Below are 27,972 nucleotides of genomic sequence, written 5' to 3'. Positions count from 1 at the left end.
TTTTATCGATTCCAAACTCAGAGTTGGAAATCACAGCCGAACCCAATGGCGGAAAAAAACAATCTAAGGATGGAGAGGTTGCCCATGCGCACTGTAGTCCAGGGGAGGAGCCACCTATCTCGTGATACTTTGAAGACTCTTCCAGGACAACAATGTGCAATCATCCGGACCCAACACTAGGCGGCGATCTATGCACAGATATGAATTCAGCAGCCCACATGCCTCGAACATATATATACGTTATGTGTTTTAGAACACTTTTTAGCCAGGAAATTCACTGTTCAGTTGAAGGGTGCTTGCAGAGCAGGTATCTATCCTCCACCAATATATTGCAAGGCTCACCCTGAACATATAGACAGTGCATCTACAGCATGTACTCTTCGCCTCCCTGTGCTTTCAGATTTCTCTTTATATATTCATCAACTTACAAGATCAAGTTGTTTATTTATGTCAACTGGAACTCAGGTTATATAATAAGGTTGGGCAAATAAGAATTACTCGTGTTATAAAATAAAGCTTGCAATCGGTTTATATCATTTATTACGTTATTTAAGCACTGCACAAGGCCACATTCGCAAATTGAATCCGTAAGAGCAAATACACATATTGCATTCCTGTGACGACAAGGAGAGGTTTCAGAAACACAACAAAAAGTTTTATTGTTGGTGGAAGAATAGGTTACTAGTGTTATTGTAAAAGAAGAAATGAAACTTTTAGGACACATAAAAATACTTACAATAACATTATTTGACTTAATTGAATTATAGGATTACATGCATAACGTAAAGATAATATCGTTAATTTTGGGGTGGAAAACTGGTAACGGCCGACGCTATTCAAATAAGCAATGTCCTTTGATTACAAAATGACAAATATTAGGAACATTAACTGATGAATCAATTTCTCTGTATCGCTGTATCACAATCTGCCCAATATATTTTAAAGTAGTGCTTTCCACCACATCTTTGTCAGGCATGCATGATCCTAAAAAATATTAGTATTAGGGGGCCTTATGAACAGATTTTTTAAGAAAATAAGTTGAGTTAAAAGTGTCGAGTAAATTAGAAACTTTAACAAAGTATTTACAGTTAATATTTTAAAATGTGTACACTGTTTTAGGCACTGGTACTGCTGATGAAATGGCATCAACTGATTTGTAACAGAGGCTTATGTCTCATGACTAAAGACTCAATTTATTTTCTACAGCGATTGCTTTATGTAACCTGACTGTACATGACTACTTTATAGAGCATAAGCATAAAAAGATATGACCTGGTTGATCTGCAGGACCCTGGTAGATATGTCTAACCTTGGGGCAGGAGTCTTCATACTGGGTGGCGTGCCACCCTAGAGGAGCCTCAAGTGGTGCCGGGGTGGGGGGGAAATGACGGGGGCACCAGGCTGTCGCCAAAAGAAGCATTATGCTGATAGCAGTGCTTTGTTTTAAGATGAGGAAACACAGAGGCAGTAATTGGGCCATCACTAGCACCAATTGTCAATTATATCCTGGCTGGAAAAAGGTGTCAAAAGGGAATGGACTACAATGAATGCACATTTTATTAGCTATTTTTCTTTTTTAGTTGCTGTGCTTCTTCAGCACTATTTCAGGTGGGGCCAGCTGTTTTCCTCTGAGGCAGCACCTCACTGTGCTCTCACTTCTTTGTTTACTGTTAGTGCTATACTTCCTCAGATTCCCTCTATTACCCACCCTAAAATAAATCGAAATATGGATTATCAAGCTGGATTTGCAGGCTATCAAGAATTGGAACCGTTTATGGTTGACCCTTTACAGCTGCATTTCACACCAAAAGATTTTTAGGCAAGTTATCTGGAAAACTCTATGGTACAATGCACCAAATCAGACTGATAGTCACCAACCAAATTAACCATCTGTGTACAGGGGTCTCCGTTTTTCTTCCTGGCCTTGCAGGTTCCCAAATCAAGCGATTCACCCATGATCAAGATCTTCTGGGGGTTATCAACAGAGAAACAGACCTGTGGAGGGAAAGGGGAGAACAGTCCATATTCTTAAAAAGAATCTTAGCTGCTGCCAAAGTCAATCTTCAGTCCAAAACAAAAATGGCATGCAGTAGATTTAAAGGAGCAATTCGGCAGAAATGCACAGCTTGCCCATTTACTAGGATTTCCAAATATATTTTATTTTTAATCAAGGAAAAAGGTGCAGATTAGGCACATGTTTACTGTGTTGCAGGTCCATCAAAATTCACTGGTCAGCTACTCATCCCACTTTGCCTGGTGTACGGTAATGAAAGAAAGGAGTGCGGGAATGTCTCACATGAACAGGAAAGAGCTAGGCGAGATTCAACACAAACTGCAAACCCCATGACAGACGAGGATAGAAGCGTGCAAAACTCACCTCATCTGATCCCTCTTTCGGCTTCATTGGATTTGCGTTCAGCAGTCCCAGGACCGTGCCCTGCTCAGTCTTCCAGTGCTCTTTGTGTACATCACCAAACAAAAACAGGGAGATGAACTTGTCCATGTTTTTCAAGTCATTCAGCCTCCATATGCTGAAAGTTCTACCCTACAAACGAAACACAATTTGCATTTCACACATTTAAAAATAAGTGCATTTCACATCAACTAACGATTAAAGAAGTGCAGTTGTGCCGGATCCACTACCATCACCACGTGCTGTGTGACAGATGTTACTAAATCCTAAAAGTATGCCAGTAAAAATTAATGTGTTAACCATTTTGCTAGCCGCCGACGTTTGCCTCAAAGTTTAACTGTCTAGTCTTGAAAGGGATCCTAGGTTACCCTGGACTACCCTGGTCTTCATATTGCTGCATGCATCAGAAACACAAAGACATTATTGTTAACATACACTTGCCCCTATTTAAAAGCACGCGTTGCACTGCCTGGATTAACTCCTCAAGTAGCTCTCATGTGGTTGCTCGCCTCTTTTCAACTTCTATAGCAGAAAGATTGAGTGTGAAGTTCTCCAAGGGCCTTCTCGAACATCGATCTTGCTTAAGATGTATGCTTAAACTTTAGGTGCCTTTCCCCATTCAAAGGAAATTGACATCCAAACATAGTCCCATGACATAGAGATCATCCTCAAATTGGGGACAGAGATAATTTTAGTCTGCAATCTTCTTAAAAAAAAACCTTTCCTTTAGAAGTTTGACAGTGAAAAATGTAAATCCTGTTAGTGGGATAAAGTGTCAGCACCTAGTCCCCTTGTTATGGAATAGGGAGAACATGTATTGTTCCACACCTCCGACCCGATCAACAATCTCGGATTCTGTACAGTCCTAGCAAGCACAAGGTGAATGTGGCCTCTTTCTACTGTTTTCACCATAAATACACTGTATACAAATTTACCTATGTTATCCTAGAAAATCAAATGCTCTGCAGATACAGCATTCATTGGCTCCTGTTCTGATTAAGGGACTCTTATTTTGGACTACCAATCTACATGAGCAATTAACTTCGGAATGCTGAGACTTTAGCAATTTACGGACATAGAAAATGTGAACCCTCTCTCACCACCTTGCTGTACTCAACTCAATTTTCATTCAACAGTGCATTACTTTCAAAGTTCTTTACATAGTGTGAGTCACTGTTTGCGGCACAACATGTTCTTTTTTGTTGTTGTTCTAACTAGAACCATTTGTGAATCCTCCCAGTGTTAAGAGACAATGGTAGAGGGTACTCTCGGGTATGGGCCCCCACAATTTGGAACAACTAACCATTGGCACTTTGTGGTAATTCTTCCTATACTGCTTAATAGACTGACATTTTCATCCACGGAACCAACTATTCTGGATACCACTCGCTGTATAAGATTCAACAGCATGAAAACCTAGTGTTCTGTGTGCTATACAAAAATCTCAAACAGTTGGTGGAGTCTTCGTACTTCAGGATACAACTTGAAAAAGGTCTCATGGCCAGAGGATAAAATTGAGCAGGCCCTAGGTCACACTACTTGTGTGAGTTGTACAGAATTAAGGCACTTCCTCCCATGCAAAACAGAGCACTTTAGAGATAAATTCTGCAAAGGCTCTTAAAACAACATCTTATATCAACCTATATAAGGGAGTGAGGGAGGATTAACTGCTACAGCATCAACCTGAACGGATACAATTTGAGGATGTTGTATGCATATCCTGAACGAACAGTAAATGCTGATTTTGGCAGCTATGACTAAGTCTGAAGCAGACAAGCACAACTTCAGCCCCGAAAATGTGAAAATGGAGGCCCAACATAAAATACGAAGCAATCAAAGAATAGGATGAGTTTGTGTAAAAATAGAGACGATTCAAACAAACAGTGTAGATCACTTGTTTTTGTATGTTCAAAGATGGCTTACATTATTTGCACTCTGAGGTGTAATTTTCTTTATGATTACGCCAAAAGTCACCCAATCAGAATCTTCCAGTTTCTCCACAGGAAGTTTGTCTGGTAACTGAGACAGACGAATCAGCTTCCGTCCACTCATTCTCCTCTCCATTTCCACAGAGGATACTCGCGGTCTCCTGCAAAATAGACAGCCACAGAGTAAGCTATTAGACTACAATTGGTACACAAAACAACAAACGTGAGTGTCTGGTGCCTGACTTATTCCAAGAAAAGTGAAAACACAATCAAAAGTACTCGAGACCATGGATTTTTATAGCTCCACTGACAAGGAGTACAATTGCCATAGCTAAAACACAGGAGAGCCAACTCAATAAGAGAACAATTTACAATAAGACAATCATATAGCTATAGAACCCATGCACAGTGCAAGGTTCTGGAATAGAAAGGAATTGTTGCAGGACCCATGTAAAAGTTGCTGAGGCTGAAACAACCACATCAGTGAAGAAGAAACATGTTGTGTAGGAGGATGTCTCTCTGTCCTATCACTTCTAATGATTAAGGAGTCTTCATTTATGTGATCCCATATGCAATCAATTTATCATTAAAACAGGATCATCCCTATGCACCAAGATTGAAATTGTTCATAGTCCTACCGTAACATACAAAGCGATAACTTAGTATTCAATTGTCTAAAAGGAATTTGTTTTAAATGGATGTGAAATCTATACAATATAATACATTATTATTATTCAGACATTGTATTACACTAAATCCATCACTCATTCACACTTCATCTATAAATATCCATTATGGAGAGTGCAATAAGACATGTACATTTATATGGAATCATAAAACCGCTTTCATGTGGTAAGAGACTATGGCTGAATTAACTGTTGAGTTCATATAAATGTACAGTATTTTTGCATCTCGAGAGAAGGGATTAATAGAGACTTCTACTGTGTAAGGATTCAAATAAATGAAAAGTTATTAGTCAGTAGAGGTAATAGAACAGGAGAGGCATCATCCTATAAAGTAAGTCTACAAAGCCATGGTACTCTTGTTTATCAGCTCACCCACTATACATTTTGAATAAGAAACATCCCTCGTAATCCTTCACTGCGAACCTCATTAATTCCAAGGAAGCAGGAGAGGAAAAAGCTCACTCATTCTGAAATAAATCGAAAAACGCCCCCTTCCAACCATGATGCCCACATTACTATGTATCTGATTTCTACAATGACTGCTATCAAGCTGAAACTGCGTAATGGAAGTAAGTTTCCACAATATAAACAACTTTAACAATCTATCACTCAACAGCCTTTCATCGACTATTCAAAGCAAATGAAGGTTGCAGAAAGACGACTGTGGGAAAATCATGGCGAATGCCGATTTCCTAACATATACAGATATCTTTTCCACACCATAACAGTGATGTCTCATTGATTTAGACAGATGTGTTGCTTTTGAAACAGGTCAGTAGCATCACACAGAAGAGACTCAGAGGCCGAGTTAGGTATGTGATTGTCCCAAATGTTCTACAGAGTTCCGTCCTTGGCTATAGTTATATATTGAGCTATTTCTATTTGAGGTCTATGAAATGAACAGAGTTATTATGGTATGTAGAAATCAATAAACAATCATAATAAATACATACATTAGTCTGAGCTTATGAAACAAAACGGAGGGTTTCTGCGATAGCACGTGCATCTCCTTATGTCCTGCCTGTGCCTTCTTTCTAGAGACGGATTACATTCACTGGTGAAAACGGCATTAGTAGAATTAGGAAAGGAGAGGCTAATGACAAGTACAGAGGTATTTTTTCCGATCAAAATTAATCACTTCGAAGACTGGGCAAGTCAAATAAATGGGAATAAGGTACAGACTACAATGAGCAAAAATAAGCAATCCCCCAATAGAAATCTACACTCACAACCACCACTCACCTCCACTGCGACATGCCTGCTCTCATCATCTGAAAAGATTGGGAATGTTCAGACAATGTTTTCTCATGGTCTGCAGCATCTTCACGGACACCAATATTGCTCCCCCCCACCCCCCAATAAACTCCCTTTTCCAGACTGGCCCAATCGTCTTTCTTCCTTCTTACTCTGATCTAAACCAGCATCACTTCGCCTTTTCTTCCCGTGGTGCTTTGCCATCCAATAGAGATTACATTTTGTTTGCACTCTCCTGACCTGCATAACCAGTAACAGAACATTCAAAATGCTGCTGTAAGGCATTATGCATTACGCCCAAATCAAATTAATTACAGACAACATCCAAACCTTTAAATCTGCCCCTTTAACTACCTCATACAATAAACTTTTTTTCAACCAATTATTGTGTGGGAAATAGAAATACGTGCTTATGTGGCATATCCAACTTCTCCCTAGGTACTCCATATCTTTTGGAAATCATTGAACCCAAACAATAGGGTACAACCAACTTTACAACTTTTTCAGAAAAGAAAAGGGTCAGGGAGGGGTCTAGGGGGGGAGGGGAAGGGGAAAAATAAAAAATCCTCATACAAGGAAAAAACCAGCAAGCCAGTCAGCATAGTGGAAGGTGGGAATGTCACTTTTTTGTATAGACTAATATGGCTGCGAGCAGGATGAGTAGTAAAAAATTTCTCTCCTGGAACCTTAATGGAGTTGGGAGTGTGAAAAAACAAGCAAGGGTGTGTGAATTTTTAAAAAACTCAGAGGCTTCAGTTTGTTTACTACAGGAAACCCATTTAGAGGCAAAGCTGTGTAAACAAGTTTTCAGTAAGTTAGGCTGGGTAGAAGAGGTACTCTGTTAAGGGCAGACTGGGGTAACAAGAGGGGTAGCTATAATAACAAGAGCCAACAAGGGGATAAAAGTTTGGAAATGGGACACGGACCCATCCGGGAGATGGTTAGTGGCGGCTTTGCTAATAGATAACGTCCCATATACCTGTGCGGTGTATTATGGTCCCAACGAGGACAATTCCAACTTTCTTCTGAAGCTGGAGGGGAGTCTACTACAGTATAATGCACCAGTAATATTAGGAGGGGACTTTAACTTGGTTTTTGATAGCATGCTGGATCGTACTTCTAGAGCTAAATATTCCACCCCGAAAAACTCCCTCCGAGTCTTAAGAAATATCATGAAAGATTTTAATATCTTAGATGCTTGGAGAGCGAAGTACGGTGCTGTTAAAGAGTATACCTTCTTCAGCAAGAAATATAAACATTATTCAAGAATCGACTATTTTTTGTTAGATCGTTCTTTAATCCCCGACTTAGTGTCAGTAATTCATTCATCGCTAGGTATATCTGATCACTCTGTGATAGAGCTTACACTGAATTTCAAAATTAAGCCCATTGTGGCTAAATGGACCCTGGACAGAACTCTTATGCTGGAAAATCAGACTTTGTCCAAGGTTAAAGAGAGTATATCCGAGTTCTTTCTTTTTAACATAGGCTCAGGTACAGAACAACTCGTCTGGGATTCCTTCAAGGCGTATTTAAGGGGTATTTTGAGCTCCATGATGTCCTTTAAAAGAAAAACATTAAAAATAAGAGAAACTGAAGACCTTGAGAGAATCAAAAAGAAGGAACTGGAGCTCCAGTCAGCAGTCCGGATGGACAGAGAATGTATCCCAAGGCTAGAAAAAGAACTTTTGGATCTTGAATCTCAATTTCAGGCTAGAAGCGATAAAGCTATCAAGGACAGATGGGAGGTCAGCAAAATGAAGAACTTTGAATATGGAGAGAAATGTGGAGCCCTTCTTCCCTGGAAAGCGAGGGCAGAGAAGAGTAGGAACAACATAGACTTACTAATCCATCGAGTATCTGGGACAATGTTAACAGGGGATGAACTGATCAGGGAGGAAGCGAGAGGATTCTTTAAGGACCTTTATCAAGAGGCCGGTGGCATAGAACTAGAGGCTGTTATCTCCTGGCTGGGCCGGATCGATCTGCCCCAACTTCCCGAGGAAGCTAAGAGTCTTCTAACCAATGAGATCACAGAAGGGGAAGTGAGGGCGCAACTAAAGAAGATGAGTCGGGGGAAAGCGGCAGGCCCAGATGGCTTACCATCAGAAGTTTATGAAGATAACCTAGAAACAATCCTCCCCGTCCTCGTATCTCTTAACAGGATTCTTCTTCAGGGGGAAAAAACACCTTCCTCCTGGCTTGAAGCCACTATTGTATTAATAGCAAAACCAAATAAGGACCCCCAGAGGATAGAATCCTATAGGCCGATTTCTCTTTTAAACTCCGATTTGAAAATCTACTCTGGCCTACTAGCCTCCAGGCTAGCAAAAGTCATCAAGGCTATAATTCACCATGACCAGAGAGGCTTTATTCCAGGTCGACAGCTGAATGAACTTACATTTCAGGTACTGGGGGCAATAGATCTTGCTGAAGAAAGGCGCCTTCCGCTAACATTAGTTGCAATAGATGCCGCTAAGGCGTTCGACCAGGTAAATTGGATCTTTCTCTGGGAGACCATGGCCAAGCTGGGGTTCCCATCCATGTTTATCGAGGGAATTAAATCCCTATATAAGGATCCTCGTGCCAGAGTCTTGATCAATGGGGGCTTGACAGACTGGTTTAACATCTCCAGAGGTACAAGACAGGGATGTCCCCTGTCTCCCCTACTGTTCGACGTTTACATTGAGCCCTTTGTGTGTTCCCTGAGATCAGAGCCCAACATCCTGCCCTTTAAAATGGGGGAAGTTGAACTTAAAACCGCATTATATGCAGATGACCTTCTCCTTTATACCATCAACCCTACAGAATCGATCCCCTTATTATTTAAATTATCGGAAGAATTCGGGAGGGTGTCGGGTTACAAAATAAATAAGGAGAAGACCGAAATTATGAGTTGGAATAATTCCCCCCCAGTACAGGGCGCTAAACAAAAAATGAGGTACTTAGGAATACAGCTTACTCAGAAACTAGCAGACACCACCAAAACCAGTTGGCAGATGGTAGTAAAGGAAGTTAGTGAGCTACTATTAAGGTGGGTGACTCTCCCTTTGAACATCTATGAAAGAGTGAACCTCATAAAAATGACCATTCTCCCTAAAGTTACCTTCCTTTTTAATAACATACCATTATCTTTTGACCACAAGGACATTGCCAAGCTTCAAGGTAAAATAGGTACATTCATCTGGGCCACAAAATCTCCAAGAATCGCTTGGAGGAAGTTGAGAAGGGGATTAAAGCTGGGTGGCCTTTCACTACCAGATCTTTTAACGTACTGTTATGCCTTCCAGCTTAAGAACTTTAGAATCTTGGCGAACAGGCTTGACTCCTCCTCGCATGGTCGCCTATTTCAGGCAATGTTATCTGACCAGTTACTTAGCCCTGACTTTTTTCTTTACAAATTTGGCCATCAAAAATTTTACAAAAAGGTCTGTCTGAAAATCCTGCAGGCTGCATTAAAAACCTGGCTGTATCTCCTGAAAGTCTTCCAAATTCCTTACTATAATATGCACGCTCCTATCTGGGACTCACCCGGTACCCCCGATTGTCTTTTAGATAGATTGGCAATCCCACTGAGAGAGGCAGGGGTAGTAAAGTGGGCAGATCTTAGCACCAACTCCCAACTGCTGGACTGGGACGAACTAGTTAATTTAACTGGGGGGTCCTTAACAAGATTCAAGTTTTATCAGTTGTCCTCATGGTGTGAAAGACAAGACTGAGGGGTGCAGGAGGAGCCTCAATTCCTAGATCTCATTGATAGAGGTAGTGGTTGGAAACGGGAGGTTGTCTTTTGGTATAATACTCTGATTGGGGCAAGGGACACGTTAACGTCCGATATATTCAATCTTTGGAGTGGAATAATAGTGGGTAACTCAGAGGAGATCAGGAAAATCTGGACTGATGCATTTGTTATATCTCAAAAGACAATTAAACCAGCCAACCTTAGAAGGAATCACCTATTTACAACCTATAGGGTGTATTGGACTCCGGCCAAGCTCTCCAGATTGTCAGCAGAGAGATACAGTTGCCCTAGGTGTAAGCTGGAAGCAGCGGATGATCTGCATATGTTTTTTGAGTGCCCACAAATCACCAGTTACTGGAGACAGGTGTGTGATTTCTTGGAAGATGTCTTGTCAACTTCAATCACTTGTAGCCCCAGTTTAATTTTTTTCGGGCTTCCCTCGGGTTATCTGCTAAACAATCCGGCCACTCAATTTGTCTTCTATATAATTGTGATTGCAAGGAGAGAAATTTGTCGAGGGTGGAAGTCGGAGGCTCCTCCAAAATTCGCAGATTGCCTGAGGAACGTCATGATGATAAGTCAGTCGGACATCCTGTGTGGTGGCGAAAGTGCTTGCAAAGTATGGTCAGCCTTGAGAACTTGGGCCGAAAGATAATCCAATGTCCAATGATTACGCCAGTGGTTATTGGCTTGGTCCTCCCAGATAAGGTAACGTGTCGAAAGAGGAGTTGGACTAAGAAATAGCCTGCCTCTGGGTGATCTCTGTTTACCTTGCACATTCCATCGAGGGCGGAATCCCAGAATAAATCAAAGTGCAAGTGGTATGGAGTGACCCCACTTAGAGGTTATATCTGCTGGTGGCTTGTATGAGGACAAAAAGAAAAAAAAGAAAAGACCTGAAACTTCCACTGTGTTTACCCAACCCAACATGTCTCTTCGAAGTGCCTGCAGAATATAGAACCGGGACTGTCCCATATCCGCTTGATCTCTAATGCTCCCCGCTGTGTCTTGTTTAACAATCTTGTTGGACCTGGGGTTACCAGTCCACATAGGGTAGCCTGGCACAGAGTAGGTAAGACTAAACTCAGAGGCAAACTGTGTTAAGCTTGCATCACACCACGCACAGTAACTCAGCGCCCATTCACAAAAAGAATGACTCTACACTAGTTTAGAAAAATATAGTCTGCTTTTATGAAAAATCTTTAGTGTTTCTTTGTTTCTTCAGCAGAGTTTACATTCAGCACGTTACATTTCTCTGTATTCAATTATTGACATATGCACCGTTTTACATAGCATTAATAATACTTATCTCCCCCTAAAAGAGAGGAGCTCAGAGGTAACTCCTGCCCCTTCAGCCAATAGTGTATATTCCACAATCCTAGTTAAAGTAAACAGCAATATCAAATCTCCTTACAATGAGGCAAGGCTGCACATTACCCTTGAGGTCTCAATGTTATTACAAGCAGGAAGTTACAGGTTTCAATCATAGCACACTAGTACCATGGTTCAAGCAGCTGGATATCTGGGTAAAGACAGGCAGAATATTTTATCATTCTCATTAAGCTATATAGATTACTCTAAAATCCACAGTACAATAACAGGTTTTCACGGTGACATTCTTTGTCTCTAATTGATCTGCATACAGTAGTAATTCCCCAACCAATGCTTCCTTACTCCCTGAACGGCCCTGTTACCTCGGCTTTTAGGAGCAGAAAATTAAGCCTCATTCAGAAGACTCTTCCCTTCAGGCTACTTTCACCAAACAGAGGAAATGCTGTATTCATAGAGTCGCACACTTATGAAGTGCTGTTCATGGTGCAGTTTAACAGATGGAGATATCCCAAGGTCTGATGATTATTTCTTGGCCCCCTCCCGATGATCGACAGTTATTCTATTTCGGGCTGATAGCTGGGTAAGCCAGGCTCTCCCCTCCACAGTTCCGCCGGCAGTAGCGAGGCCCTCTCAGCCCCTGGGGCCCCGCTCTTCACTTTTGCGGCCTTACCGGGTTTTGGATTGGTTCATCCCGGTCTGTTCGCTCAGTCGCATTAGCTCCACTGATCTCGCTATTTATGCTCAGGGGTAATCCCGGCCCTCAGCGCTGCCCGCTCCTGACAGCTGACTGGGCCGGAGCGACGCCTCGCCTCCCTCGGCGTTCCTCACAGCTTTGCGTCCCGCCCTCACCTCACCTGTCAGAGAGGGAGGGTTTACTCGGGCCAGCTTTTCTCAATTCCCGCCCCCTTCTTCCGGGTTCACGCCCGTCCGCGGTCACTTGCCTCCGCGATGCCATCTCTCACAACCGCTGCCCGGCTGACACCAACCAGGCCCTACCCGCCGGATCTTCTCAACGGGGGCCCGTGGATAAGAGGCAGCGGTCCAGTGGCAGGATCTTCAACCGCCAGCCGCAACCGGGTAGGATTCTTTCTATGATCGTGTGGGCACAGAGAACCTTTATGAGAGGTGGCAGTGATGTAACCAGCCCCACACTTTCGGGAGAAGCAGTTCCGGTTGAGTCATGAAAGGGGGTGGCGGGGGAGGGGGGGGGAAGAACGCTGGACAATCTCCTCCACAGTTAGATGTCCTCCCTGTTGTAATTCCCAGGTCAGCTATATATACTCCTCACAGGAATACTAACAGGATTAGAGAGCTATTGGAGATACGCGATGGCATGGCTTAGTCAGTAGGTAGGGGGTAACATCAGCCAGGTAGAGCTGCCGGCCCATAAGACGATCTAACCCCTCTAAGTGCGCCTTCCTCCCCACACTAATGCTTCGCTCCTCACCAGGCTCCACTCAAGCTCTCTGGTCACTCCAAAATGGCCGCCCTGGTTCTGGTCCTTTTATAGACTGGGCCCTGGCTACTGGAATCAGCTGGAAGGTTCTAGAGCCTTCCCAGTGTAGTTCTATGGCACAGGACCCTGAGGTAAAAATGTGGCAGTAACAAGCCACCATTTTGTGTGTCTATATTTTTACCATGTTAAGCGAGCACCTAGGCCTCAAAAAGTTATAGGGAAGAAGGCACTCAGAACTCTAGGGACAACACCAAAAATTGTGGTGGACGCAAAAATAAAAGAAAAATTAGGAGGCAGAAAGGAGGGAAAAGAAAGAAAAATAGGAGGGACCACCCAAAGGGCTGACAGGTCTAACAAATCTGAAGTAACCGACCGCCTTGAGCCAGCGCTCTGCAAGGACCTTGAAGTAAATATAAGAAGGTTCGTCTGGGGCGTATCGCGGAGCAGAGTAGCCATAGCCAAAATGTACTCCTCGACAGCTAACGGAGGTCTTGCGCTGCCGCATATGGAGCAGTACTACCTCGCTACTCGACTCTAGTGGGTTGCAATATGGTTGAGTGCACAACAGCTGGAAGATTTGGCAACCCAGGTACCAGCTCCTACAAGTGCGCAAGTGATTGATTAGTTACACCCCAACAGGAGAGGCAAGTCACCGGTCCAGCTGATGCTGGGAGTAGCCTATTACTGTTACCGCCGCAGCCTGCAAATGACATGTAACGTGCTCCTGTATGCACTGTCCCTTCCTGTGGTGGGCATACCCAGGAGACACCGCGCCGTAACGGGTGCGGAGTTAGTGCAATGGGAGGAGGCAGGCATTCTAACGATTGGTGATCTCTATGGCGAGAGGCAGCTGTTATCTTTTGAAATGCTGACAGGCGACTCAGACTTGCAGCGGGCCAATTTTTGCTGCATGCAGCAGTGGTGGGCACCTTGCAGACTGCGTGGGGTAACAGCGCAGGAACCACCCATGCATTTAGTGGTGCAATATCTACATGAACTGGGAGCAGGTCGCCACCTTGTTAGATGGTTCGCTGGGGCGCTGAGAGCCGCAACTGAGCTCTTTACACACCCATTGAGAGGCAGCTTTGAAGCATCCATGTGCTGAGCGCGGATGTCTGTCCATTCTTGAGGGTCCTGCCCGAATCCCACGCAATGAAAGATTCTGACGTATTCAATACTACATAATTCATAAAGCCTACCTAACAGCCAAAATAAACAAGTATTTTAATCGTACCAATGCTGGTTGTCCGCGATGCTAGGAGGCGTGTGCCGATTTGCTCCATATGATCTGGTCCTGCCCTGTTACAGGGTCATACTAGAGGGCTGTCACCTCGACACTGGTGCGGTGCACTCAGCGAGAATTGCATTATTCTTGGTAGGTGTTCATACGGGGATTATATCGCAGACCTCGGAAGTATAAGGTGACATCTCGTTATATAAATCTGGGACTCATAGTGGCCAAGAGCTTGATTACACATCTCTGGAAGTCCTCTGATACCCCTGTGACAAGAGCCTGTTTCCAATCGCTTCTTTGCTGGGCACAAGAAGACGCGATGGGTATTCGTAAACAACCACTCGCGGGTAACCGGGATGCAATCCTGACAGACTTCCGCACAATCTGGCGGGCTCAGACTGAGGAATTTACCCACCCACCTGACCTGAATGCAAACTAGACCTGAGGGAGTACTATTGTATCCTAAGCCCTACACCAACACCCGACCCTGAAACGTGTTTAGGGACCCTGGCGCAAGCCACCAACTGACCATTGTTCACATCAGTTAGGTCAGTATACACCAAGCCCAGCATTGTGTAGCATACACTCTATGTGACAGGGAAGAAAATAATTAGAATATATCCAAGCGCGGTGTGTGGATGAGCGAAAAAGCTGTGCAGCTAACAGTCCTTAGTAGTGCATCCTGTTGCTATGATTTAATGTTATGAGGCCAAATACAGGAGCCAATGTGATATTTTATCTGTTATGTTAATGTTGTGTTGCAAGCAGCCTAATCCGAAGTACATCAGGTTAATGGATCCATACTGAAAACACCAGACCTAACTGTTATGCATAAATGTTTAAGTTAGAGGTCTCTTACTGGCACATTGGCCCAGACGCCATAACTGTATTGAAATGCAAATACACTAATTGTAACACCTAAATTGTAATGGAATATTATTATAATGTTTGAAAATCAATAAAAACGCATTTAAACAAAAAAATAAAAACAATCTGAAGTAACCGAAAGGATACAAATAGCACCGTACAAAAATTTCAAAATTAATGTGGTTGTGTTGGACTTGGCCCTTTTTGCAGGGTTATCCCTAAACTTTTTGCCTTTCTCCTGGCATTTTCTCTGACATAGTGTTGGTAGTTTTTGGCCTCTGGGCACTTTAGCACTGCTGTCCAGTGTAAAGTGTGTGTGCTCTCTGTGTTAGATTTGGTAAGATTAGTCTACACCTGTTTGGCTTATTTAATTTACCCGACAGTCCCTTGTAAAGTGGTATCTCCTATTCCTAGGGCTAGTAAATTGAATGCTTCTGGTGGGCTTGCAGCGCTGATTGCGCCACCCACCAAAGTAGCCTTGCAAACCTATTTCAGACCTCTGCCACTGTAGGACCTGTGCGTGCAGTGTTACTGCCGCTGTGACGTGGCACCTAAAGTGTGTGCCATGTCTGTGACCCCTCTTTTACTACATGTCAGTCACCCCTAAGGTAGGCCCTAGCAAGCCCTATCGACAGGGTTCATTGTATGTAAAGACAGGACGAGTACCTTAAGTGTGTGACATGTCCTGGTAGTGACAATGAATATGCTACTTACCAGTATGCATCTGTTCTTGGCATGTAGGGCTGCTAACATTCATATCTTTAGCATAGATCGCCGCCTAGTGTTGGGTCCGGATGATTGCACATTGTTGTCCTGGAAGAGTCTTCGAAGTATCACGAGATAGGTGGCTCCTCCCCTGGACTACAGTGCGCATGGGCATCGGCTCCATCCCCAGATTGTTTTTAGCCATTGTGGCAGAGATGGAGTGAAATAGTGTAAAGGATGTCCATACTAATGATGAATGCAAGATAGTGTCTGCAGCCGCTACGGGCACCGGGGAGGAGGGAGGGCGATATGAATGTTAGCAGCCCTACATGCCAAGAACAGATGCATACTGGTAAGTAGCATATTCAGTTCGAGGCATGTGGGTTGCTAAATTCATATCTTTAGCATAGAATACATAGCAGTCCCTCCATTAAGGGCGGTTGCCCGTGCCAGCTGCAGAAGCTTGAAAAAGTGTCTTGAGAACAGCCTGTCCCACAGCTGCTTGCTGCTTGGAATGCACGTCCACACAGTAATGTTTTGTAAATGTGTGTGGTGTGGACCATGTGGCTGCTCTGCAAATGTCCTCTAAAGGAATGTTCCCTAGGAAAGCCATGGACGCCCCCAACTTGCGTGTGGAGTGCGCCCTTGGGGGTATTGTTAAAGTGCGCTTAGCTTTTTGATAACAGATTTGGATGCACTTAACAATCCATCTGGCTATTCCCGCTTTGGAAATGGGGTTGCCTTTGTGCTGTGCTGAGAAGGCAACAAAAAGTTGTTGTGTTTTCCTGAAGTGTTGTGTTCTGTCAATGTAGTACATCAACGCCCTCCTAACGTCCAGTGTATGGAGCATTCGCTCAGCTACCGTTTGTGGGTTTTGGAAGAATGCGGGTAGGTCAATAGTTTGATTGATATGAAACTGTGACACCACCTTAGGAAGGAATTTGGGGTTAGTGCGTAGCACCACCCTGTTTGAATGTATCTGGATGAAAGGCTCATGGATTGTGAGCGCCTGCAGCTCACTAACGCGCCTAAGCGATGTAATAGCAATGAGGAAAGCCACTTTCCATGTAAGAAATTGAATTTCGCAGGAGTGCAGTGGCTCGAAGGGCGGACCCATCAGCCTTGTGAGGACCACATTGAGGTTCCACACTGGAGCTGGTGGTGTTCTCGGAGGAATGACTCGCTTCAGTCCCTCTAGGAAGGCTTTAATGGCAGGCACCCAGAAAACGGAGAGGTGCTGCCTATTTTGGAGATAAAAAACAACAATGGGAGAGGTAGGGAGAGTCAAGACGGCTTCTCTCAATCCCCGGTTCAATGTAGATAAACAAAAAGAGAGAGGCCAGAACAATCTCAAATAATGCCACAAGATTGGAGCGAGATAACTGGGGATCACACACTCACTTAGGGTGAAAAGGAAAGCCCTCACACACCGACCTAGTCAGTGTCATGCTTCATCATCGGGCCCCACCAAAGAGGCCGAGTGCCTCTTTGGTGTGCTACAACGCCAGAAAGACTGCGGAGCTGGTTGTGTGAAGGAGGGCGTGCTGTGAGGGTGAGTTAAATTAAAAGTGTCTAAATGAGTATCAAAAAAATATTTTATTAAATGATCCCTAAGACACGATTTAACAGGTATTATGTGTCTGAATTTAGTTGCCAAGGATTAGGAATGGTAAAATTCAGATAAATACAGTGAATAAATTCGTCAGTCAACATGTTTCTGCCATATTGCAGGCTTAAATTTGCCAAGGCATTCTTCAGGACTAAACCCCGGCGGTATGGACTCTCTAATCGTCCACCCTAACCAAGGGACGTGAAAGTGAAAAAAAAGGGGTGATAAAAGTGCATAAAAAGGGGAGAGCAAATGCTCAATCCCAAAAAAACTCCAAATTCGGGAGTATTTCTGCACCTGTAAAGTGAAAGTACACATACAAACACAAACACAAACATACAATAATTAATAAATGCCATTGCGTTTGGTTGTAGTGCTCCTTAAAGTGTGGCAAAACTCACGTGCCCAAAGTAACAGGTAGGTTTAACACCATCCACATAACCCTAATGGGATGATATCGGTAACTCTGGGACGTGGGGTGATAAGGTGTTTTAAAATACACTTAATTGGAACGAAAGTTAAAAACACACTCTATGTACTCCTTCTGAAGGGATCAATTGACCAAAGGGTCGGTGACCCCCTAGTTTGGTAATAACATACATAATTCTCACTTTAAAATATGGCGCTACTTGCACCATGGGTCTCGGGAGGGGGGTTGGAGCGAAATTGGCACATCCTATGAATGAAAGAAGAAGTATTAGCCATTCGGTCCCGAAAAACGGGCAGTACTTAGCTCTGTATCCAGGCCGATCTGCGTTCAGCAGCACTCACGCCCTCGTTGCTCGCAGCCCGCTTAGACACCTAGGGACTCCCTCGTGACCGGACCCCGTCGATGGAGAGCGGGGCCGGTGAGTGAGTATAAGAGCGAGGGCGCAGGGCGTTGCGTTCTTCCTGGTGGGCGTGCCCGACCAGGAAGAGGCCAGGAGCGCGCCCACCCTCCGTTGCAACGAGGCCTGACACGCACCAGACTGGGAAAGGCGTCGCGTCCTTCCTGGTGGGCGTGTTACACGAAAGCGAGGCCTGGAATGCGCCCGCCCCCCATCTGCATAGGAGGCTTGGAACGCACTGGCCCGGGTCGGTGTAAGAGAATAATAACAACAACACCGTCTTTCATGTGCAGTATTGAGTTGGAATACTGGCGCTCGATAATCACATAACAATAAGAAAAAAGCAAATAGCAATGCTGTATATTGCCAATGTTATTAGAGAGAGGGCGACTGATGAGGTCAGTAGATAGCGCCCTAGTTGTGCACTCCAGCACCCATAGAATTAATATGATGAGATACTGTACACAGTGTGGGGAGCAGGAAATGGAGAGAGACATATTACCAAAAAAGCAACACATAGCACAGAACAGGCAATTAGCTTAGAATTGTCCTTATTAAGACACAATGCAGAGATGCAGGGTGATGGGTTAGATAGTCATATTGATACTCAGGATAATACAGTGTTCCATGGGATATCATCGTTAAGGCCGGTGGTGTGGGTCCCCAAGCGATACACCCAGCGTTGTTCTTTCTCAAAGAGTCTGCTTGTGATATTGGTGGTCCCTTGGAGTGCTTCAATTACAGTCCACCTCATATCATTGGGTGTGTGATTGCTGTCTAGGAAATGACGGCTCAGCTTGGTGGTTAGTTTTTTACACCTTATGTTGCTTCGGTGTTCGCATATACGTTGTTTAACCCTGCGGGTAGTCATGCCAATGTAGCGAAGCTGACAAGTGCAGGTGATCATATACACGACATTGGTAGTGTTGCAGTTAGTGTGTTCTCTCTGTACCCAGACCTTCCCTGGTTCCAATGCTAAGGTTTTAGTTGCTTCTGTCAGGTGGCAAACCGCGCAATCCGAACAAGGGTAGTGACCTATAATTTTTGGTAGGCCCCACGCTGCGGTTATAGATGGCGCATTGCTGATAGGTTTCTCTTTCGGCCTGGTGTGGACTAGTGCATCTTTCAAGCTTCGACCTTTTTTGAAAGAAAACAGCGGTTTCTCCCAGTTTTCTTTACAGGATGTGATGATTTTCCAGTGTTTGTTAATTGTCTTTTTCATCACATTGGACAGACTGTTGTAAGTTGTTACACACGTCAGTGGGATTGAATCCGGGTTCTTATCTTTTTCAGCCAGGAGTACTTCTCTAGGCTGGTTTCTGGCTCTTTTTAGGCCCTTATTCAGAATTGGAGCTGGGTAACCCCTGTCTTTCAATTTTTCGGTAAGAATGGTTGACTGTTCCTTGAAATCAGAGAGGGCACTACAGTTTCTTCTAAGTCTCAAATATTGCCCATAGGGGAGATTCTCTTTAAGGGGGCGAGGGTGAAAACTCCTGAAGTCAAGAAGATTGTTTTTAGCTGTGGGCTTATGGTGGGTCTTGGTCGTAAGCCCAGTACCAACAGCAGAGATGACCACATCAAGGAAGACAATGTCTGTTTTGCTAGTGTTGTGTGTGAATCTCAGGTTATGATCTAGCGTGTTAATCCAGGTCAGGAATGTGTCCAGTTCACCATCACTACCTGTCCAGAGAAGCAGAATGTCATCAATGTAACGCTTCCAAAGAAGCATGTGAGTTGAAAACGTTGCAGTGGGGGGTAGAATGAATTTGGCCTCAAAATCCGCAACGTATAACCCCGCCACGCTGGGAGCAAAGACACTACCCATCGAGGTCCCTGAGCATTGGAGGTACAGCCTGTCTTTGAAAGAGAAAAAATTCTCTTTGAGGGCTATGGTGGCACATTCAATGATGAAGGTTTTGGGTGTCTGATAGTTCCATTCAATGGAATCTAGAGATTTCTTCAGGACATTGATGGTATCGTCCTGAGGAATACTCGTGTAAAGGCTTTCTACATCGAGGGTCACTAAGGTAACTGAATTCTCAGTGAACGTTATTCCTGATAAAAGTTGTAAGAGGCTCTTGGTGTCTTTGAGGTACGTGGGAGTGGATTGTACCAGAGGTTTCAAGAAATAGTCACAAAATTGTGACAGGGGCTCCAGGAGTGAACCGATCCCTGACACGATGGGGCGTCCTGGTGGAGGCAATCGATTCTTGTGCATCTTGGGCAGGGTGTAAAAATATGGAATCACCTTGCTGGGATTGTTTAGGAAGTCAGCTTCGTTTTTAGACAGATGTTCGCATTCCTCAGCATGGCGGACCAGGTTTGTGATCCTTCTGGTGAGATCTGCGGTAGGATCAATAGTAAGTGGGGTATAGTTTCTGGTGTCCCCCAGCAGGTCATTACAGGTTTTTTCGTAGTCAACGGTATTCTGGATAACTATCCCTCCGCCCTTGTCTGCCGGCTTTATGGTTATAGAGGTATCATTCTGTAATGTCCGTAGCGCTAGATGTTCGGCTGTGCTAAAGTTACCATAGGTCCTAGGAGTTTGATGTATCTCCAGATCCTTGGATACGGCCTGCTCAAAAGCGGTGATAGCTGCCGGGACAGTGTGGTTAGGAGGGGTGAAAGTGGAACTTAGTCTGAGTCCCGTGTCTCCTTTCCTGGCAGCCTCGTTTGGGTCTGTCTTACCTTCAAAAAATGCCTTGAGTTTAAGTTTGCGAAAAAAGCTCGCAAGTTCACAATGTAGTTTGAATTTGTCCGGCCTAGCCAACGGGACAAAACCTAAGCCTTTCTCCAGTACTTGGGTTTCAGTGGTTGTAAGGGACCTATCAGATAAATTCGTCACCAGACTCAAATCCCGCTCGTTCCTGGCTGTTGGTTGCTGCGGGTGTGATTCGCTACTGGATCTTCCTCTTCCCAGGTCACTCTGTTGTTGCCTCTTCTTTTGCCTCTGCCCCTCCGGCCATTCTCTAAAAAAGGCTGTCGATATTGATTCTGGAATTGTGCAGGGGGCATAAAGCCAGGGTTCCATCCCATAAATGGGAATTGTGGCTGTTGGAAAGCATAGGGGTTCGGACCCATTCCCATTTGGGGGGGTGGAGGATACCATTGGCGCTGATTGTCCTGGTTCCCTTGTCTGCCCCTGTTATTCCTATTGCCGCGGTTACCTCTTCTCTTTGTCTGCTTAAATGAGTTATTGCTAGACCCACTGCTATTAGAAGAGTCCTCATCCGTATAATCGGATTTACTCTCATTTCGTGCTTGAGGGGTAAAGGTAGCCGCAGAATAAGGGTACACTTTCTCAAAGTCAAACTTCTTCTGATCTTTTTGAAGTTTGGTGACTTTGGACTGCATGAGGTTATCTTTGTATTCAGTTAGGTCTTTGTTAATTTCATCCAGCCGTTTTTTATATCCTGTAATCGTAGCTTTGAAGTGAGACTCGGTTTCCCTGATCTCTACCATCAAAGCTTCAGAGAGTCTCAGGGCTGTCTTAATTATCAGGACCAGCCAGTCACGCGTGCAATGCCACGCGATCATTGCCCAGTCCTTTCTAAAGGCTGCATCGTTTAGAAAGATACGGGGGGCATTCGTGACCAGCAGGTCCGCCATGCTGAGGAATGCGAACATCTGTCTAAAAACGAAGCTGACTTCCTAAACAATCCCAGCAAGGTGATTCCATATTTTTACACCCTGCCCAAGATGCACAAGAATCGATTGCCTCCACCAGGACGCCCCATCGTGTCAGGGATCGGTTCACTCCTGGAGCCCCTGTCACAATTTTGTGACTATTTCTTGAAACCTCTGGTACAATCCACTCCCACGTACCTCAAAGACACCAAGAGCCTCTTACAACTTTTATCAGGAATAACGTTCACTGAGAATTCAGTTACCTTAGTGACCCTCGATGTAGAAAGCCTTTACACGAGTATTCCTCAGGACGATACCATCAATGTCCTGAAGAAATCTCTAGATTCCATTGAATGGAACTATCAGACACCCAAAACCTTCATCATTGAATGTGCCACCATAGCCCTCAAAGAGAATTTTTTCTCTTTCAAAGACAGGCTGTACCTCCAATGCTCAGGGACCTCGATGGGTAGTGTCTTTGCTCCCAGCGTGGCGGGGTTATACGTTGCGGATTTTGAGGCCAAATTCATTCTACCCCCCACTGCAACGTTTTCAACTCACATGCTTCTTTGGAAGCGTTACATTGATGACATTCTGCTTCTCTGGACAGGTAGTGATGGTGAACTGGACACATTCCTGACCTGGATTAACACGCTAGATCATAACCTGAGATTCACACACAACACTAGCAAAACAGACATTGTCTTCCTTGATGTGGTCATCTCTGCTGTTGGTACTGGGCTTACGACCAAGACCCACCATAAGCCCACAGCTAAAAACAATCTTCTTGACTTCAGGAGTTTTCACCCTCGCCCCCTTAAAGAGAATCTCCCCTATGGGCAATATTTGAGACTTAGAAGAAACTGTAGTGCCCTCTCTGATTTCAAGGAACAGTCAACCATTCTTACCGAAAAATTGAAAGACAGGGGTTACCCAGCTCCAATTCTGAATAAGGGCCTAAAAAGAGCCAGAAACCAGCCTAGAGAAGTACTCCTGGCTGAAAAAGATAAGAACCCGGATTCAATCCCACTGACGTGTGTAACAACTTACAACAGTCTGTCCAATGTGATGAAAAAGACAATTAACAAACACTGGAAAATCATCACATCCTGTAAAGAAAACTGGGAGAAACCGCTGTTTTCTTTCAAAAAAGGTCGAAGCTTGAAAGATGCACTAGTCCACACCAGGCCGAAAGAGAAACCTATCAGCAATGCGCCATCTATAACCGCAGCGTGGGGCCTACCAAAAATTATAGGTCACTACCCTTGTTCGGATTGCGCGGTTTGCCACCTGACAGAAGCAACTAAAACCTTAGCATTGGAACCAGGGAAGGTCTGGGTACAGAGAGAACACACTAACTGCAACACTACCAATGTCGTGTATATGATCACCTGCACTTGTCAGCTTCGCTACATTGGCATGACTACCCGCAGGGTTAAACAACGTATATGCGAACACCGAAGCAACATAAGGTGTAAAAAACTAACCACCAAGCTGAGCCGTCATTTCCTAGACAGCAATCACACACCCAATGATATGAGGTGGACTGTAATTGAAGCACTCCAAGGGACCACCAATATCACAAGCAGACTCTTTGAGAAAGAACAACGCTGGGTGTATCGCTTGGGGACCCACACCACCGGCCTTAACGATGATATCCCATGGAACACTGTATTATCCTGAGTATCAATATGACTATCTAACCCATCACCCTGCATCTCTGCATTGTGTCTTAATAAGGACAATTCTAAGCTAATTGCCTGTTCTGTGCTATGTGTTGCTTTTTTGGTAATATGTCTCTCTCCTTTTCCTGCTCCCCACACTGTGTACAGTATCTCATCATATTAATTCTATGGGTGCTGGAGTGCACAACTAGGGCGCTATCTACTGACCTCATCAGTCGCCCTCTCTCTAATAACATTGGCAATATACAGCATTGCTATTTGCTTTTTTCTTATTGTTATGTGATTATCGAGCGCCAGTATTCCAACTCAATACTGCACATGAAAGACGGTGTTGTTATTATTCTCTTACACCGACCCGGGCCAGTGCGTTCCAAGCCTCCTATGCAGATGGGGGGCGGGCGCATTCCAGGCCTCGCTTTCGTGTAACACGCCCACCAGGAAGGACGCGACGCCTTTCCCAGTCTGGTGCGTGTCAGGCCTCGTTGCAACGGAGGGTGGGCGCGCTCCTGGCCTCTTCCTGGTCGGGCACGCCCACCAGGAAGAACGCAACGCCCTGCGCCCTCGCTCTTATACTCACTCACCGGCCCCGCTCTCCATCGACGGGGTCCGGTCACGAGGGAGTCCCTAGGTGTCTAAGCGGGCTGCGAGCAACGAGGGCGTGAGTGCTGCTGAACGCAGATCGGCCTGGATACAGAGCTAAGTACTGCCCGTTTTTCGGGACCGAATGGCTAATACTTCTTCTTTCATTCATAGGATGTGCCAATTTCGCTCCAACCCCCCTCCCGAGACCCATGGTGCAAGTAGCGCCATATTTTAAAGTGAGAATTATGTATGTTATTACCAAACTAGGGGGTCACCGACCCTTTGGTCAATTGATCCCTTCAGAAGGAGTACATAGAGTGTGTTTTTAACTTTCGTTCCAATTAAGTGTATTTTAAAACACCTTATCACCCCACGTCCCAGAGTTACCGATATCATCCCATTAGGGTTATGTGGATGGTGTTAAACCTACCTGTTACTTTGGGCACGTGAGTTTTGCCACACTTTAAGGAGCACTACAACCAAACGCAATGGCATTTATTAATTATTGTATGTTTGTGTTTGTGTTTGTATGTGTACTTTCACTTTACAGGTGCAGAAATACTCCCGAATTTGGAGTTTTTTTGGGATTGAGCATTTGCTCTCCCCTTTTTATGCACTTTTATCACCCCTTTTTTTTCACTTTCACGTCCCTTGGTTAGGGTGGACGATTAGAGAGTCCATACCGCCGGGGTTTAGTCCTGAAGAATGCCTTGGCAAATTTAAGCCTGCAATATGGCAGAAACATGTTGACTGACGAATTTATTCACTGTATTTATCTGAATTTTACCATTCCTAATCCTTGGCAACTAAATTCAGACACATAATACCTGTTAAATCGTGTCTTAGGGATCATTTAATAAAATATTTTTTTGATACTCATTTAGACACTTTTAATTTAACTCACCCTCACAGCACGCCCTCCTTCACACAACCAGCTCCGCAGTCTTTCTGGCGTTGTAGCACACCAAAGAGGCACTCGGCCTCTTTGGTGGGGCCCGATGATGAAGCATGACACTGACTAGGTCGGTGTGTGAGGGCTTTCCTTTTCACCCTAAGTGAGTGTGTGATCCCCAGTTATCTCGCTCCAATCTTGTGGCATTATTTGAGATTGTTCTGGCCTCTCTCTTTTTGTTTATCTCCCCTATTTTGGAGATAAGCCGCTATGGCGGATAAATGTATCCGAATGGAAGCGTACGCCAGATTGCATTTGTAAAGATGTAACAAATAGCAGATGATGTTAGGAATGGATGCATCTAGCGGGTTGATATTGTTGTCAGTACAGTAGATGACAAACCGCTTCAGTTTCGCCGCATAGCAAGCTCTGGTTGTGGGCTTTCTTGCCTCCCGAATGATGTCCATGCATTCTGGAGGCAGGTTGAGGTAGCCAAATTCTAAGACCTCAGGAGCCAGATCGCCAGATTGAGCTGTTGCGGATCTGGATGCTGAATGTCGCCATGGTTCTGCGTCAAGAGCCTGGATGTGAGATGTAGCCGTTGATGCGGTACCACGGAAAGTTCTAGAAACGTGGTGTACCATGGTTGGCGTGCCCATGTTGGAGCAACCAGGATGAGAGTCATCGAGTGTTGCTTTAGCTTTCTTGCCACCAGCGGAATGAGAGGCGCTGGGGAAAAAGCGTACGCAAATTTGCCTGACCAGTTCATCCATATCGCATTCCCCTGCGATTCCGGGTGGGGGAACCTGGCGGCAAAGCTTTGGCATTTTGCGTTTTCCCTTGTGGCAAATAGGTCTATCTCCGGATGACCCCACTGCTGGAAGTACGGGTGGAGCACTGATGGATGTATCTCCCACTCGTGCATTTGATGGCTGTACCTGCTGAGCAGATCCGCCATCTGATTGTCCTTGCCCGGGAGGTGTTCTGCCATGAGGAAGATGTTCCTCTGAATGGCCCACTTCCACATGCTCTGAGCTAGATGAGACAGCTGTGGCGAGTGAGTACCTCCCTGCTTTTGGATGTAGTACATGGCTGTCATGTTGTCCGTCCGGATCAACACGACCTTGTTGCACAAATGTACTTTGAAGGACTTGAGCGCCATGAAGATTGCCATCAATTCCAGGTAGTTGATGTGCAATCGTTGTTGCTGGGTTGACCACAGTCCCTGCACCGTGTAGTGTAGCACATGCGCTCCCCACCCCTGGAGAGACGCGTCCGTTGTTAGGACAATCTGTGGCACAGGCTCTTGGAACGGTCGTCCCTTGCAAAGGTTGTGTGGATTCCACCAATGCAGAGAGTTGTATGCTCGACCGGTCACCAACACTAGGTATGTCAGTTGTCCCTGAGCCTGTGTCCATTGATTTGCTAGGCATTCTTGGAGGGGGCGCATGTGCAACCGTGCGTGCGGGACTATGAAGATGCAGGAGGCCATCATGCCTATCAACTGCATGAACACTCTCGCTGGCAGGGAGTGTTGCGGTCTGAATCTTTGGATCAGTGACAGAATGCTGTCGATTCTGACTGTGTTTGGCTGAGCCATAGCCGTCAGGGTGTTTATTGTCGCGCCCAGATACTGCCGTACATGGGCTGGTTGAAGGTGCGACTTTGGGTAATTTAGCGAGAACCCCAGACTGTGAAGGAGTTGAATAGTGTGGGACATGTGTGAGGCGCACTGTCCCTCCGACTTTGCTTGCACGAGCCAGTCGTCGAGGTACGGGTATACATGTATGTTCTGTCTCCTGAGTTGCGCCGCCACCGCCGCCAGACACTTCGTAAACACTCTGGGGGCAGTAGTCACTCCGAAGGGTAGCACTTTGAACTGATAGTGCTTGTTGTGAATGGTAAACCTGAGGTATTTTCTGTGGGATGGGTGGAGTGGGATGTGGAAGTAAGCATCCTTGAGGTCCAAGGTTGCCAGGAAGTCCCCTTGGTTTAGAAGGGGAAGTATTTGTTGCAGTGTCAGCATGTGGAAATGTTCTGACAGTATATACATGTTGAGAGGGCGTAGATCCAGAATGGGTCTGAGGGATCCGTCCTTTTTTGGGATGAGGAAGTACAGGGAATAGACCCCTGTTCCTTCCTCCTCCACCGGCACGAGTTCGATTGCTCCTTTTTGCAGCATTACTAGCACTTCCTGCTGCAATAAGTGCAAGTGCTCTGCCGACATAGGACGGTGTCTTGGGGGAATGTTGGGAGGAGTGGATGTTAACTCCAAACAATAACCGTACTGGATTAGTTTTCTCACCCACCTGTCCGTGGTGATGGACGACCAGACTGGCAGGAACTGCTGGAGTCTTCTCCCGACAGATGTTGGATGGTCGGGGGGCAGTGACAGGGAGTCACTGTTTGTTTGCGGCAGAGGAACGGGAGTTGGTGTTCCCTCTGCCCCCGCCTTTGGCACTGTTACCTCGGTAACCCCCTCTACCTTGCTTGGGATACGAGGACTGCGCACCACCTTTTGTGAATTGTGATTGTTGTCCCATGTGTCCTCTGGTAACACTACGCGCTCCTGAGCGACGAAAAGTGTTGCCCCTGAACTGTTGTGATTGAAGTGCCCCCATGGACTTAGCAGTTTCGTTGTCCTTTTTAATCTTTTCAAGTGTGGTGTCTACATCTGGGCCAAACAGTCAGTCAGGATTGACGGGCTGGTTGAGGATTGTAGTTTGGATGTCAGGCTTAAATCCAGATATACGAAGCCAGGCTTGGCGCCTTAGCATGACGCTAGTGTTAATTCCTCTAGCCGCTGTGTCCGCTACATCAAGTGCGCATTTTATTGCAGCGTTTGATATAAGCTTTCCCTCTTGTATGAGCATTTCGCCAGCTTCTTTATACTCATCAGGCAGATGTTGAAGGAGCTGTTCTAGGGTGTCGTAATGCGCCCTATCGTAACGCGCTAACAGTGCCTGTGTGTTTGCGATACGCCATACATTAGCAGCCTGCGCAGCGACCCTCTTGCCAGATGCCTCAAGCACTTTCGACTCCTTGTCTGGGGGAGGAGCTTCACCAGTTGTTTGGGAGTTTGCCCTATTGCGGGCATTCGCGACCACCAACGAATCCAGAGGCAACTGTCCCC

The 27,972-nt window shown here is 45.1% G+C and overlaps 1 protein-coding gene across 3 annotated transcripts in view; it reads right to left on the bottom strand.

Moving 5' to 3' along the window:
* The window catches only part of MCM10 (minichromosome maintenance 10 replication initiation factor), a 306,573-nt gene that overhangs the window by 146,595 nt on the left and 132,006 nt on the right, over positions 1 to 27,972 (bottom strand). For all 3 annotated transcript variants that reach the window (XR_013606921.1, XM_078674170.1, XM_078674171.1), the window contains exons 7-9: positions 4,337 to 4,502; positions 2,378 to 2,545; positions 1,879 to 1,995 (exon numbers count right to left, since the gene is read on the bottom strand). Coding sequence is in view for 2 of the 3 variants with exons in the window: in XM_078674170.1 (XP_078530296.1) it covers positions 1,879 to 1,995; positions 2,378 to 2,545; positions 4,337 to 4,502 (451 nt within the window). In the remaining variant the exon portion in view is untranslated. The remainder of the gene's footprint in view (positions 1 to 1,878; positions 1,996 to 2,377; positions 2,546 to 4,336; positions 4,503 to 27,972) is intronic.

Source organism: Lissotriton helveticus, chromosome 1_1, assembly GCF_964261635.1.
Source record: "Lissotriton helveticus chromosome 1_1, aLisHel1.1, whole genome shotgun sequence".
NCBI lineage: Eukaryota > Metazoa > Chordata > Amphibia > Caudata > Salamandridae > Lissotriton > Lissotriton helveticus.
The sequence above is the reverse complement of the archived record's forward strand: the minus strand, read 5'-3'. Positions and strand labels throughout refer to the sequence as shown.